This window comes from Dreissena polymorpha, chromosome 3, assembly GCF_020536995.1.
Source record: "Dreissena polymorpha isolate Duluth1 chromosome 3, UMN_Dpol_1.0, whole genome shotgun sequence".
NCBI lineage: Eukaryota > Metazoa > Mollusca > Bivalvia > Myida > Dreissenidae > Dreissena > Dreissena polymorpha.
Window position 1 is genome coordinate 90,092,046 of NC_068357.1, and position 13,330 is coordinate 90,105,375.

Below are 13,330 nucleotides of genomic sequence, written 5' to 3' on the forward strand. Positions count from 1 at the left end.
CATCTTAGTCTATTATTTAGTCTTATGTCCAAGAATGGAATAGCAATTTCTGGCCCTGAACTTAACCCCAAGCACGTCAAACTGTAAATGACTAAATATCAAGAACACATAGTACATGCATTATGTGGTTTCAAATCGATTTACGACCACTGGAGCGAATCCGTATTTCTTCTCACAAAGCTATCGGCCATGTTGATGTTGGCCATTACTACCATGTATAAGTGCTGCGGTTTTAAAATATGGACAAAACATGGTGCACTTGTTAACTGTTATATTCCAAGATCTACATGCATAATCGAAATATAATTTGTAATTCACTTTTGGGTCACCACTTATATAATAATGTAATATGCATACTACGATGTGCATGCGATATTTTAGATACCCTGATATACTTTCTACAATTTAATTTGGCAGCTAGGAATATTGCAGTGTAAAAGGAGCGTAATTTAATTTTTAGACATCGATGAATGTCAGTCGAAGCCCTGCCTCCACGACGGTTCATGTACAGATAGTGTTGCTGACTTCAATTGCACATGCGCAGCAGGTTTCCATGGAAAGCGATGCGAAATAAGTAGGTACTCGTACGCTAACTTTACAAACTACCTCTTATGAATCGTTGCTGCAGTACATTATGCACAGCCATTTATGCATTATGCTAATATGGTAAATTGCTAAGATCAGTGAGGTTCGTGAACATTAAATTGTCTCAAGCGTATATGTACGTATTTGATGATGTACTTTTTTGTCAAACGAATTAAAATATGAAGAATAAAAAAATACGGGTTCTCATGTTTAATTATTTGAGTTATGTATATAAAACAACACAAACATTACATAGAACATGAAGGTTCGCGTTAGTAAAACAGCATGATGTTACCAGAAGAGTGTTTTTTTGCCTTTGCGGCAAAGTCAATGTGATTTTGGTTGATGACCAACAAGACGGGTCCCCTCCTCTCGCCTACCCCCTTCGCCCCCCCTCTCTCCTACCCCTTCGCCTACCCCATCTCCCCCCCCCCCCCCGCCCCGCCAAGCCACCACCGTCAGACCATCCGAATGACTGTACAATATCTGATTTATTATTTATGGTAACATGTTCACATATATACGCGAGCTGTAGACGAGGGGCAAAGCGGTTATGAGTCGTGTATTTGTTTCGTCCTCAAGCGGTATCAGAATTAATGGAAAGATCAATTATGTGCATGCAACATATAACTATCAAAAAATACAATACTAAGCTTAGCTTAGTGGTATATCCTTTAAAATAGTTCATAGCATATCCGTATAGGGTTATATCAAAATAAAATACCACGTATAACATCCTAAAATCATACACACAGGGAGGTTATAATATATATTTGTATACACTATATTTTACAGAGAAATGACATTGGTCTATTGTAATTTAAAAGACGCATTAATAACATGTTCATTTATTATTTTGTGGTTATGTGTTTCTTCCCGTGGGAATTTACTGTATGCTGATTGGCGTTAATTGGTCCAAACGTCATCTTGTCCGCTTTCGCAACGGTCAAGCTCCTATTCTGTGCTATAATAATAAACTAATAAGAAGCGAGCTCACTTGACCGTTGAGGGAATTATAGGTCGATACATGCGCTTATTTATATGTTCTCATTGTACTTTGCTGACGTTCAGATAATCAGCAGATCGGTTTCTAAGTTACTTTAAAATCCTGAATGTCATCATCTGTAACTGAGCTTATCACAATACACGTTTACTAGATACTTGTCAAATAGGTAAACGAACATAGTAGGTAAATATGAAGTCCATTGTCTGAATTTTTAGTATATTTCGTTTGTCGGTCAATTATAATTAAAAACGAACAACAGGTCATTTGCCTTTTTGTAACTGCGAAACTACAGCACGGAAATACGTTTCACTTAATAAACGTCAAGAATTGAAACTAAACTGCAAAACTGAATTGATTTTTAGATATGCTTTATAATATACGTTTATGATATTAACTGCGTTTGTGTATGCAATGACTACACGATATTCTATTTCTGTATCCCAGACTCTGACGAGTGCACGAGCAACCCTTGTCAGAACAACGGTACGTGTGAGGACGGCGTCAACGCGTACAAGTGCAGCTGTATCGGAACCGGATATGAGGGCACCCACTGCGAAAATTGTAAGATATTGTAAAATCCTGAAATAACATCGCATTTTTCTCCCTTTGGTGTCAGTTATTTACTTGAAATGTATCGAAATTGTCTCCCTTTGCTTGTTTTTAACCACCAATTTTAACTCCCGAAAATGCTGCTAAGAAAACACCATTACAAGTAAATATTGAAAGCTTTATGTCTGACACTAAATGCCTACCAAAGCATGGCCCTTATCACTACTACTACTACTACTACTACTACTACTACTACTACTACTACTACTACTACTACTACTACTACTACTACTACTACTACTACGACTTCTACTACTACTACTACTACTACTACTACTACTACTACTACTACTACTACTACTTCTACTACTACTACTACTACTACTACTACTACTACTACTACTACTACTACTACTACTACTACTACTAATACTACCACTACTACCGCCATTTCCTTCATCATTATAAAACGTGTACTGTTAGTCTCTTACTCCTACAAATCTACCTTACGAACTCCAATCGTAAAGTGCGAGCTTCGTTCTGGGAAAACTAGACTTAATTCATTTGTGTCGTGTTCTGGGAAAACTGGGCATAATGCATGTTCGTAAAGGCTAATCAGTGACGACACTTTCCGCCTTAATTGGATTTTTGCAAAGAAGAGACTTCATTTAAACGAAAACTGTCATAAAAGCGGTAAGTGTCGTCCCTGATTAGCCTGTGCGGAATGCACAGGCTAATCTGGGACGACACTTGACGCACATGCATTATGCCCAGTTTTCCCAGAACGAGCTCATTTTTCCGATAAGGCCATCAGCTTTCAATTCTTATTTTTCAGTTCAAAACTTCTTCGACAAGAGAACGTACGACGTTTTAGTGATCGCTATTCCGGCAGGTGTCGTCGGGCTGGCCGCACTGTTAACGTGTGTGCTGTGTGTTATACTGGCACGGCGGAAACATTCAGGTACCGTCATTTAATATATTTTCATCGATTTATAGATTTCTTCGATTGATCGATCAACCATTTGTCCATTGATCCATCCGACAAAAATATGTCTGATTTGTATGCTGTGGCATTAACCTGCGAGGCAAATTGTAATCTTTTAAAATTAACCAATTCTTCATTTTTATTTACAGGGTCACATACGATGAAAAAGTAAGTTTTTATCAACTGCATATTTTTGAACAATAATATATATGTGCACAACAAATAATATACATAATGAATAATACACTGACAAATAATTACGTTCAATCTCAAGTATTACACCCTGTGCCATTTCCAGTAGTGATAATAGTAAATACATCTACATCAGAAAAAATCCGTTTTCTTTCTTGTGGAAAAGAGTGAAGAATTTTCGTGTGCATTTTGTTTTTTAGTCAAACGTTTAAGTGCGTTCATTTAGTTTTTAGTGAATGTATGTGAGTGTATTTCCTTGAAATAACCAATAACATGCAAATCTTCCGAGACAAAGGCGTACTTTTTGTATCGTTTAGTAGTAATGTCTACAGCGTCATATACATTTTTTAAATGTACGTAAAACACAAAAAAATATATGCTTTGTTCCATATAAAGGGTGTCTTAACCCATTTATGCCTAGTGGACTCTCCCATCCTTCTAAATTGGATAAATTTATTTCCAAGATTAGGATGTCTTGTATGTTTATTTCTATATTTAGAATATTTCTTACAGAAATTCCTTTAAGCAAACAGCACAGACCCTGATGAGACGCCGCATCATGCGGCGTCCCATCTGGGTCTACGCTGTTCGCAAAGGCCTTTTTTCTAGACGCTAGTCATAAATGGGTTAATGAGCGCAACACACTTACAAGAATTAATTGTCATTTCAGAGAAAAAGAGCTAGATCCGCAGAAGTATTGGGACGAAATCCCTGGAACGGACGACACTGACATCGGCGTTATTCAAGTTGAATTTAGCACCAAATTGTGATCTGAGCACTATACGAACTCCGTATTAGAATACATTACGAACAAGCAAAATGGGTGCCCCTAGCGAATATTTATCTACGTTTTCTTTCGGTTATATTCGCAAAATATGTCACACTTCTTATTCAACGTCCCATTTATGAGACTAGTTCCGAACATGCTTAAGTCATTATTCTTTCTGAACTACGACATTTTTCTTCTAAGTTTTTTGGGATCAGTTTAACCATCATGGTCAATTTTGGTGTTCACTGACGGATTTTAAGTGTTGAGTCTGACTCAACCCTGAGTTTGAGGTAGAATATATGGATATTCATATGGAGGGCTGAGATTTGATGTGGCTCACTAGCTTACCGACGTTCTCAGAGTTCATGGCTCACTAGCTTACCGACGTCCTTTCTCAGAGCCCATGGCTCACTAGCTTACCGACGTTCTCAGAGCTCATGGCGCACTAGCTGACCGACGTTCTCAGAGCTCATGGCTCACTAGCTTACCGACGTTCTCATAGCTCATGGCTCACTAGCTTACCGACGTTCTCAGAGCCCATGGCTCACTAGCTTACCGACGTTCTCAGAGCTCATGGCTCATTAGCTTACCGACGTTCTCAGAGCTCATGGCTCACTAGCTTACCGACGTTCTCAGAGCCCATGGCTCACTAGCTTACCGACGTTCTCAGAGTTCATGGCTCACTAGCTTACCGACGTCCTTTCTCAGAGCTCATGGCTCACTAGCTTACCGACGTTCTCAGAGCTCATGGCTCACTAGCTTACCGACGTTCTCAGAGCTCATGGCTCACTAGCTTACCGACGTTCTCAGAGCTCATGGCTCACTAGCTTACCGACGTTCTCAGAGCCCATGGCTCACTAGCTTACCGACGTTCTCAGAGTTCATGGCTCACTAGCTTACCGACGTCCTTTCTCAGAGCTCATGGCTCACTAGCTTACCGACGTTCTCAGAGCTCATGGCGCACTAGCTTACCGACGTTCTCAGAGCTCATGGCTCACTAGCTTACCGACGTTCTAAGAGCTCATGGCTCACTAGCTTACCGACGTTCTCAGAGCTCATGGCGCACTAGCTTACCGACGTTCTCAGAGCTCATGGCTCACTAGCTTACCGACGTTCTCATAGCTAATGGCTCACAAGCTGACCGACGTTCTCAGAGCTCATGGCGCACTAGCTTACCGACGTTCTCAGAGCTCATGGCGCACTAGCTTACCGACGTTCTCAGAGCTCATGGCGCACTAGCTTACCGACGTTCTCAGAGCTCATGGCTCACTAGCTTACCGACGTTCTAAGAGCTCATGGCTCACTAGCTTACCGACGTTCTCAGAGCTCATGGCGCACTAGCTTACCGACGTTCTCAGAGCTCATGGCGCACTAGCTTACCGACGTTCTCAGAGCTCATGGCGCACTAGCTTACCGACGTTCTCAGAGCTCATGGCGCACTAGCTTACCGACGTTCTCAGAGCTCATGGCGCACTAGCTTACCGACGTTCTCAGAGCTCATGGCGCACTAGCTTACCGACGTTCTCAGAGCTCATGGCTCACTAGCTTACCGACGTTCTCATAGCTAATGGCTCACTAGCTGACCGACGTTCTCAGAACTTATGGCTCACTACCTCACAGACATTTTCAGAGCTCAGCTGAATGGAAACTAAAATCTGATCTTCTGAGTTCAGCTGAAAAATGTAGAATGTTCCTCATACTGGGATCAGCATACTGACGAAAATGTGTTCTGATTATCGTTACTAAACACGGATATAATTACTTCCCGAAATAAGGATCTGCACTGCATACCTCAAGAATGTTTGGACCGGTGCTTAGCGATATTTGTATCTGATTAGATCTGATTATTCTTTATATATCACAAACGTTCTTTTTAAAAAACGTTGGCAATTGTGGTCTGTCTGAAACGTTTTGTTTTTATCTACGTGATATACTTTTTGTCTGCATTTTAACTTGATAACTTGTCGCGCGTTAAATTTACGTTGAATCATCAGTTATCCATTATAACTTTTAATATACGTACCTGTGAAATAGGTGCAGTTGACTTTTATAAATAAAAGAAATTTATAAACACCATCGATTCCATTACATATTCAGTTTCTGTTTTGTTTGTATGTAAGTGTATTGAAATGTTGATCCGTAGATAATTCTTTTCACATTTATTCAAATTGATCTCATATTTATATCTATACATAACTAATAAACATTCTCGCGATTGTATGTTTGTATATATATATATTGAAATTATGTTTGAGTCGCGCTCTGGGAAATCCGTTCTTAACGAGACATTTGCTTGGTATGTTATTCAATATTCTGTAGACATTTCTGATACTACGGCGACATAACATTGAGGTTGAACTCAACAGCATTGCTTTCTTGTTTTTTTTTTTTTATAAATATGTATTACATTCCTTTTGTGCCATAGTTGCGATACCTCATGTTGTCGACTCAGGTCCATTCTTGCTCTTTTGTATAAGCGTTATAATCTGACCTATGTGTACGTCGTTTTTATCTTTGTAGTTTGCCAGTATTTTTTTTCTCAGAGTAAATGTTTATAAGTTTTAATTAAAATGGTTCTCATGTTTTCAGAAATTAAGCGTGCTGAATTTTTTCATGCAGTTATACTACAAAACAAAATATAATGTCATAGATAAATATCTGTGTTGTTTATGTGTCTTTTATTACAACAATCGAGGTATTTCGGACTTAAGAAATAAAACTATCAATGAATCAGGCTTAAAAAAACGTTTCCACAAACCCGACCGGCCCTATTTTTTTTTATCTTTAACCTTTTTTCGTATTTCAGTGCGATAAAAACAATACATACAACTTTACCTTTAAAAAATAATGTTGAGTAATGATACATTGGATTGTTGTTATTTTTATATTCTTTTTTAAAGTCGGAATAACTAGTACTCATTAAAAAGGTTAACGAAGAAACCCGTTTAGCCGTCAAATCCAACATGTTAATTTGGAGAAGTGTTAGTGAAAACACGCCATCTGTCTATTTCCGCCAATACCTTTGTATTTTAGATTTCCATTTTGGTCCCCTACTCCGTATACTTGTAAAGTCACATCAATTTTTTTAATACTCTTATAGTTCAGGACACAACAGACGCGAACACATACAAATTCTTCATGGCTTCTTAAACATGATATCAATAAAGGCCAGTAGAACATGATATCAATAATGGCCAGTAACTAAAATATTTAAATGCGTTTGGTTAATTCTAAGTTTGAACATCTTATTTTTATTGTGTTTGTTTATGTCAAATTATTTTTTTATATAAAATGTATACTGGGCATACTGAACATGTTTTTCCTCTTGTGTACATAAATACATTTGATGTGTGTGTGTATACCTGTATTTACATATTTTCAAAATCGCATTTTGCCTGATTACATAGATTATATCCTGCTGCAGAATTGTCAGTGCCTTGTATAGTGTAGGATAATAAAGTATACTAATTTTAAAGTGACTTTGATTAGTTTGGGTTGTTCGTGCTAATATATGTGTTCCTTGTTTTGTTGCTACATACTTGTTTTGTTTCCACTTGCTTCCTTCACTTGAATGCTCAAGCTGTTTCTTTTGTTCGCGCTAAAATTAAGAGTTAGATTTAGGGTATTTAGGGAACAAATATTTTAATCGTGAGGCCCGGCCATACCCAACGCAGGCCCAATTCAAGTACGCGGTGAAAAAGTCTGGTTTAATATTAAATTATATTGTGTAATAAAAAAGCATAGACTACGATCCAAGAAATCACGTTCAGCGTTTCGATATATACAGGCTTCACATGTTTCTTGTGTCAAAAATAAACGAGCCTTGTTCTGAGAAAACTGGGCTTAATGCATATGCGTTAAGTGTCATCCCAGATTAGCCTGTGCAGTCCGCACAGGCTAATCAGGGACGACACTTTCCGCCTAAACTTGATTTTCGGTAAGGAGGGACTTCCTTGAAACTAAAAATACCATAAAAGCAAAAAGTGTCGTCCCTGATTAGCCTGTGCGGACTGTACATGCTAATCTGGGACGACACTTAACGCACGTGCATTAAACCCAGTTTTTTTCAGAACGCCGCTAAAATGAAGTATTGTGCAGCAATAGGTATAACATTTCATGTCATATTAAACTGTAACATACGTTTAGAGCATAACATACATTCATACATACACTCAAGAACAAAAACAATTTTCAATTGCAAACTATTAATTTTATTTTTACTACTCTATTTAAAATACGAACAATAAATAAACTATTTGTTCTAGACATAAAATATATACAGCATGCATAGCATAATTTATATAATGAAAAGTTAATCACAGAACAATGTAATTGGTATGTAGATGCAATCCTTTCGATTGTAAACGATAACAAAACATGCACAAGGTAATACATGTAACTCCCAACTCTGTGAACGGTCTAAAGATCTTTAATTGTTCTAAATGTGGTTATACCCAAGACTCGATCACCAAAATGTCTTAATAAGTCTACGGCATCTTGTACATTCGAGCTTTAAATATTGGTGAGTACAAAATTATTCTTACTGTTGACAAAAAGCAATTTAAGTTAAATATCTATCAACAATGTCATACGTAGTCCAAACATGAGAACATCACACTCAAAAATAGTTCCTCTTTTAATCAAAATAGTTAAGCTTATCATTTTAGAAAAAACAAACATGTTGTGTATATTCCTTCTTTAGGCGACAAATATAGAATATTGTCTGCATAATTCGTAGCTATAAAATCACCCCGGGAAAAGCCCTTATCGTTTTTTGCTTCACATGAGAACTCAAATTGTTAATATTTGGCCGATAATGATCCTATACAAAAATTGAACGTTATTTAATAAATAAATTTACTAAACAATATCGCAAGGTTTGCACAGAGTCAAGAGACGTCTGAAATGCGACTGAACTGCAAATAATGCAATTCAATCACTAGGAATTAACCTATTTATGCCTAGCGTCTAGAAAAATGGCCTTGGCAAACAACGTAAATCCAGATGAGACGCCGCATGATGCGGCGTCTCATCAGGGTCTGCGCTGTTTGCTTAAAGGAATTTCTATAATAAATATTCTAAATATAGAAATAAATATACTTGACATCTCTAATTTTTTTAATAAATTGATCCAATTTAGAACGATGGAGGAGTTCACTAGGAATAAACGGGTTAAACTACACCGCGATTGACCCAAGTAAACTATACTGGAATTTGGTTGTAAGTGTATACGACTATTACATATAAGTTATGATTTAACGCAAACAAAAACAGCTTTAAGCTGTTTTATAAATGTGTTCGTTCATCAATCTTTAAATTATTGACATTCTTATGTTCAAGCCCTAGAGGACGTAGGCGTACTATTTTATTTACCTTTTTTATACGTGTGATCCTATTTTTCACAAATAGTCTAGTTTGTTACCTTATCAACTTAAAATAAAAACCTAAACTCAGTGAGTTAGTCCCTTTAACCCATTTATGCTTAGCGTCTAAAAAAAGGCATTGGAAAACAGCGTAGACCCAGATAAGACGCCGCATGATGCGGCGTCTTATCTGGGTATAAGCTGTTTGCTTACAGGAATTTATGTAAGAAATATTCTAAATATAGAAACAAATATACTAGACATCCCTAATTTTGGAAATAAATTGATCCAATTTAGAAAATTGATCCAATTTAGAAGGATGGGAGAGTCCACTCGGCATAAATGGGTTAATAGAGATTATACAATGTGACCTGGTCTAACCAATCTATAACCATTGTTCAATTTTGATTTAAACTTAATATCCGTGAAGCGCTGCCGCTCTTTGTTAAACGGCATCAGTTTTGTCACGGCCGGATTAATGACTTTGGGTTTAAATAACTGTGGGTTAAAGTTGAATACAGACTTACGCACGGTATTTGATCATTTGGAACTGATAGCATATTGTTGATAATGATTAGGTGAACACGTGATAAACTATTTAACACGGTATTAAACAATAAAATGTTAAACTAAGGAAATATAGATGTTTGGATTCTGTAAAAGAAATCAAAGCAGCTTCATTTTTATAAATAAAATAAATAATATTGCGTACTTACATCAGGTTTAATTAATAATTAAAGAATGAGTTTAAAGCTAACGTCTGCTGAACGTTGGTTTGTTTTATAGTTGGATTGTTCGACGTTTTCTACAGTATTTCACTCCTAACACAAGTTATGTTCCCGAGCCGTGGACCGACCGATCCTCGAATTTGTAATTGAGCGCTTTACCGACAGTCCAAACAATCTACTGAACGTAATTTAACGCCGTTAAATATAACGTCAGTTCTAATGAAAGTAAATGACATATCTTTCTGGAAAACTGTTTTCTTTTTAAGAAATGCATTTGGGTCGTGCTCTGTGAAAAAAAGGTTTAATGCATGTGCGTAAAGTGTCGTCCCAATCCGGAGGGACACTTCCCGCAAAAACTTGATTTTTGCTTAGAAGAGACTTTCTTGAAACGAAAAATATTATTAAAGCGGAAAGTGTCGCCCCTGATTAGACTGTGCGGACTGCACAGGCTAATCTGGGACGACACTTGACGCACATGTATTAAACCCCCTTTTCTCAGAACACGGCTCGTATGCTTCACAGTATGTTTGGTACGATTGTATTGTATTGACTTGATTTACTCTATTGGAATCACCAGTCAGCGCGTGTACAGGAAATATACAATTAATTATTACCAACGCGTTATAATTTTAATTATTTCAATGCTTATTTATTGTTTGTTGTTGTTTTTGTCGGATAGATTTCCATAGAAAAAGTGTTCTGTAAAGTTCTGTTTCCTCGGAAAATATTTTGGGAAGGTTGCTTTTAATACCATCGCATATGATCATCAATACGCTTAAAATCAGTGTAAAGGTAATATTTATCGTTTTCTTGCGAATACAACATATTTTGATACGGCATAACTAAAGCAAATCAATTAAATTTTACTATGACTGTGCTTACAATATTAAAAATGTAACAGTATCATCTCATTTCACAGAAGCATTCAACCGGATTTGAATTTCATTGGCCTATTTAATAGACATTTAATATCTGCTACAAACCTGGCTCCGAGTCAGGATTTCAGGAGAAGAATAGCGGACATACTTAGTCACTTTAAATAGCTGCCTATACGTGTAAACTTAATTGATAGAAGAATGCCTTGCATACTTAATTGATAGAAGAACATAGGACACAAAATGCATGTGCGGTTCAAAACTGGAATATTAGTCAAGTTTCCGTTTCTGATGCCACTGTTCCATTTGTAACCGATCATTTGAACGACGTACAAACATTTGCGATGCCTTTTTTGCAAATAATGGAAGACTGTGTTTGTTTCGAAATAAAGCATACTTTTCCGCAGCACACGCGTTCATTTTCTAAAAGATTCCACGCTCATTTTTAGCATTAGACATCAAGTTTCGATGCGATGTTATTAACCGTTTCTGTGAAATGACCTTTTCAAATGTCAGATGCTTTATCGCGCGTTTGAATATCTAATGGCGTTTTGACGTGAAGGATACACAAGGAAATTGCGACGCATGGGTTACAATTCCGCCCCTCTGTACCGCACGTACTCAATCATTCTGAGCGCGTCGGTCTCCATCGTATCGAGCAGTCGGTTTAACACGAAATATGTCGCGCCGAACGGCGACGCGCCAGACAACAGGTTACCCAGAATTGGAGAGAAACTTTTCGTGATTCCGTCGGAGACGTCGTAAACGCTTAGCGTTTTATACTGCTGGATCAGCCCGCGGTCCGCTAGCTGCGCGTAGTTTGTTTTGAACGCCGACGCTTTTTTCAGACTCTCTACCGACGTATCGATGGACCGCGCCAGTTTGATTATCGAACCTTCGTCCAGACAGAATTGCCGGCGGTACTCCTGCGCTTCCTCTAAAACGGGTTCCACGTCAATGTCAAACTGGAGCCCGTAATAGTGGCACGCTTTCTCCAGACCAGACATTAGCGCTATAATCCAAACACGTTTCTGCAGAGCGCGACGCTTCTGCTTTATGACGTCGTCCGCAAACACTTTTAGCGTTAACGCCATTGCTTCCCACTTCCTTTCAGGTAGATCGATAATGAGTCTGTTCGCTAATTTTGGGAAATCAAATTTACGAACATCCGCTGTGGTTATCAGGTAAATATAGTCTGCTTTGATTTTCTCCTGTTTTACCGAACGCAGTAGTTTTTCCCTAATGGCAGTTAAAACACGAATCTTCACCTCTCTTTGGTCTTCGTCTAAATGTTCTTTTACTGCTGCATCTATGACGATATCAATATGCGTACAAACAAAATAAAACTTTTTGTTTAGAGTCTGCAACTGATTTGCGAACCAAAAATCGTCTCCGGTGAATTCTGACCTAGTGAAAATGAGAAAATAATCGTACTTATCTATATTTGTATTTTTCAAATACAACTCTTTTGTGAACGCCTTGGAGCCCAACTGGGGCATGTCCCAGAACTTCAGATAATGTTTATTTGGATGTGAATATGGAATGGGTTCGATTGTCGTCTGTCCCACATTCAGTTCGGCGCCATTTTTATCGCTATCCTTAAGTCCCCGGATGATGTTGATGAAACTTGACTTCCCTGCACCGGAACTTCCGTATATTGCCACATGGATGGGGACGTCTACCCAATGGTCCTTGCGTTTGATAAGGAGTTCGACGAGGCCCATATATCCCTTCGCCTCAAAATGGTCCTTTACGACTTTGGCATCTTCTTCGTTCACAGACAACTCATACAAATTGCCGTCTCCAGTCGCCATAGTTTCCTAAATGGTCCGTTTTTGAACCGCGTGTCTGAAATGTTAAAAAGCGCCTAATTTTATACAGCAATTATATGATATACTTGGAAATAGATTGTCACTCGTTGATAATGATGTTGGCGTTCATATTTGTTTTCCAGATCAGAAATAAAACATAAAAAAGAAGTTGGTGATCTACAATCTAGTTCAAAGACAAGGTAATACGCGTTCTTTTGATAACATGGTGAATGAAAACTGGAACAAACACACGCCTAAATGTCATAGGCCACAACTATCAAATGACGAAGAGACCAACGTGACTTTATATATAGATGCCTCACATGCATTTGCTGTATACAGCAAACACTCTTTTATGATTTCGGGTGAACCAAAATATAATTATGTGTTATAAAAATGGTTATTTTAAACTATATTCGGATTTATATCAGACTTTTTCTTTTTATTTCGACAATTTACCATATCGT

General features: G+C 37.7%; 2 protein-coding genes across 3 annotated transcripts in view; one reads left to right on the forward strand and one right to left on the reverse strand.

The window, feature by feature from the left end:
* The window catches only part of LOC127875238 (fibrillin-2-like), a 29,731-nt gene extending 22,175 nt beyond the window's left edge, over nt 1–7,556 (forward strand). For both annotated transcript variants that reach the window (XM_052420123.1, XM_052420122.1), the window contains 5 exons: nt 461–574; nt 2,036–2,152; nt 2,976–3,101; nt 3,275–3,293; nt 3,988–7,556. In XM_052420123.1, the coding sequence (XP_052276083.1) occupies nt 461–574; nt 2,036–2,152; nt 2,976–3,101; nt 3,275–3,293; nt 3,988–4,087 (476 nt within the window). In that variant the 3' untranslated portion in view covers nt 4,088–7,556. The remainder of the gene's footprint in view (nt 1–460; nt 575–2,035; nt 2,153–2,975; nt 3,102–3,274; nt 3,294–3,987) is intronic.
* A 4,086-nt stretch (nt 7,557–11,642) lies between these two features.
* Nucleotides 11,643–12,866, reverse strand: LOC127872396 (T-cell-specific guanine nucleotide triphosphate-binding protein 2-like). The gene has a single exon (XM_052415726.1). It carries the CDS (start codon nt 12,864–12,866, stop codon nt 11,643–11,645), a length of 1,224 nt encoding a protein of 407 aa, XP_052271686.1.
* Nucleotides 12,867–13,330: the final 464 nt, after the last annotated feature.

Coding starts and splice junctions, on each gene's coding strand:
- LOC127872396 (XM_052415726.1), bottom strand. CDS start 12,866: ATGGCGACTGGAGACGGCAATTTGTATGAGTTGTCTGTGAACGAAGAA.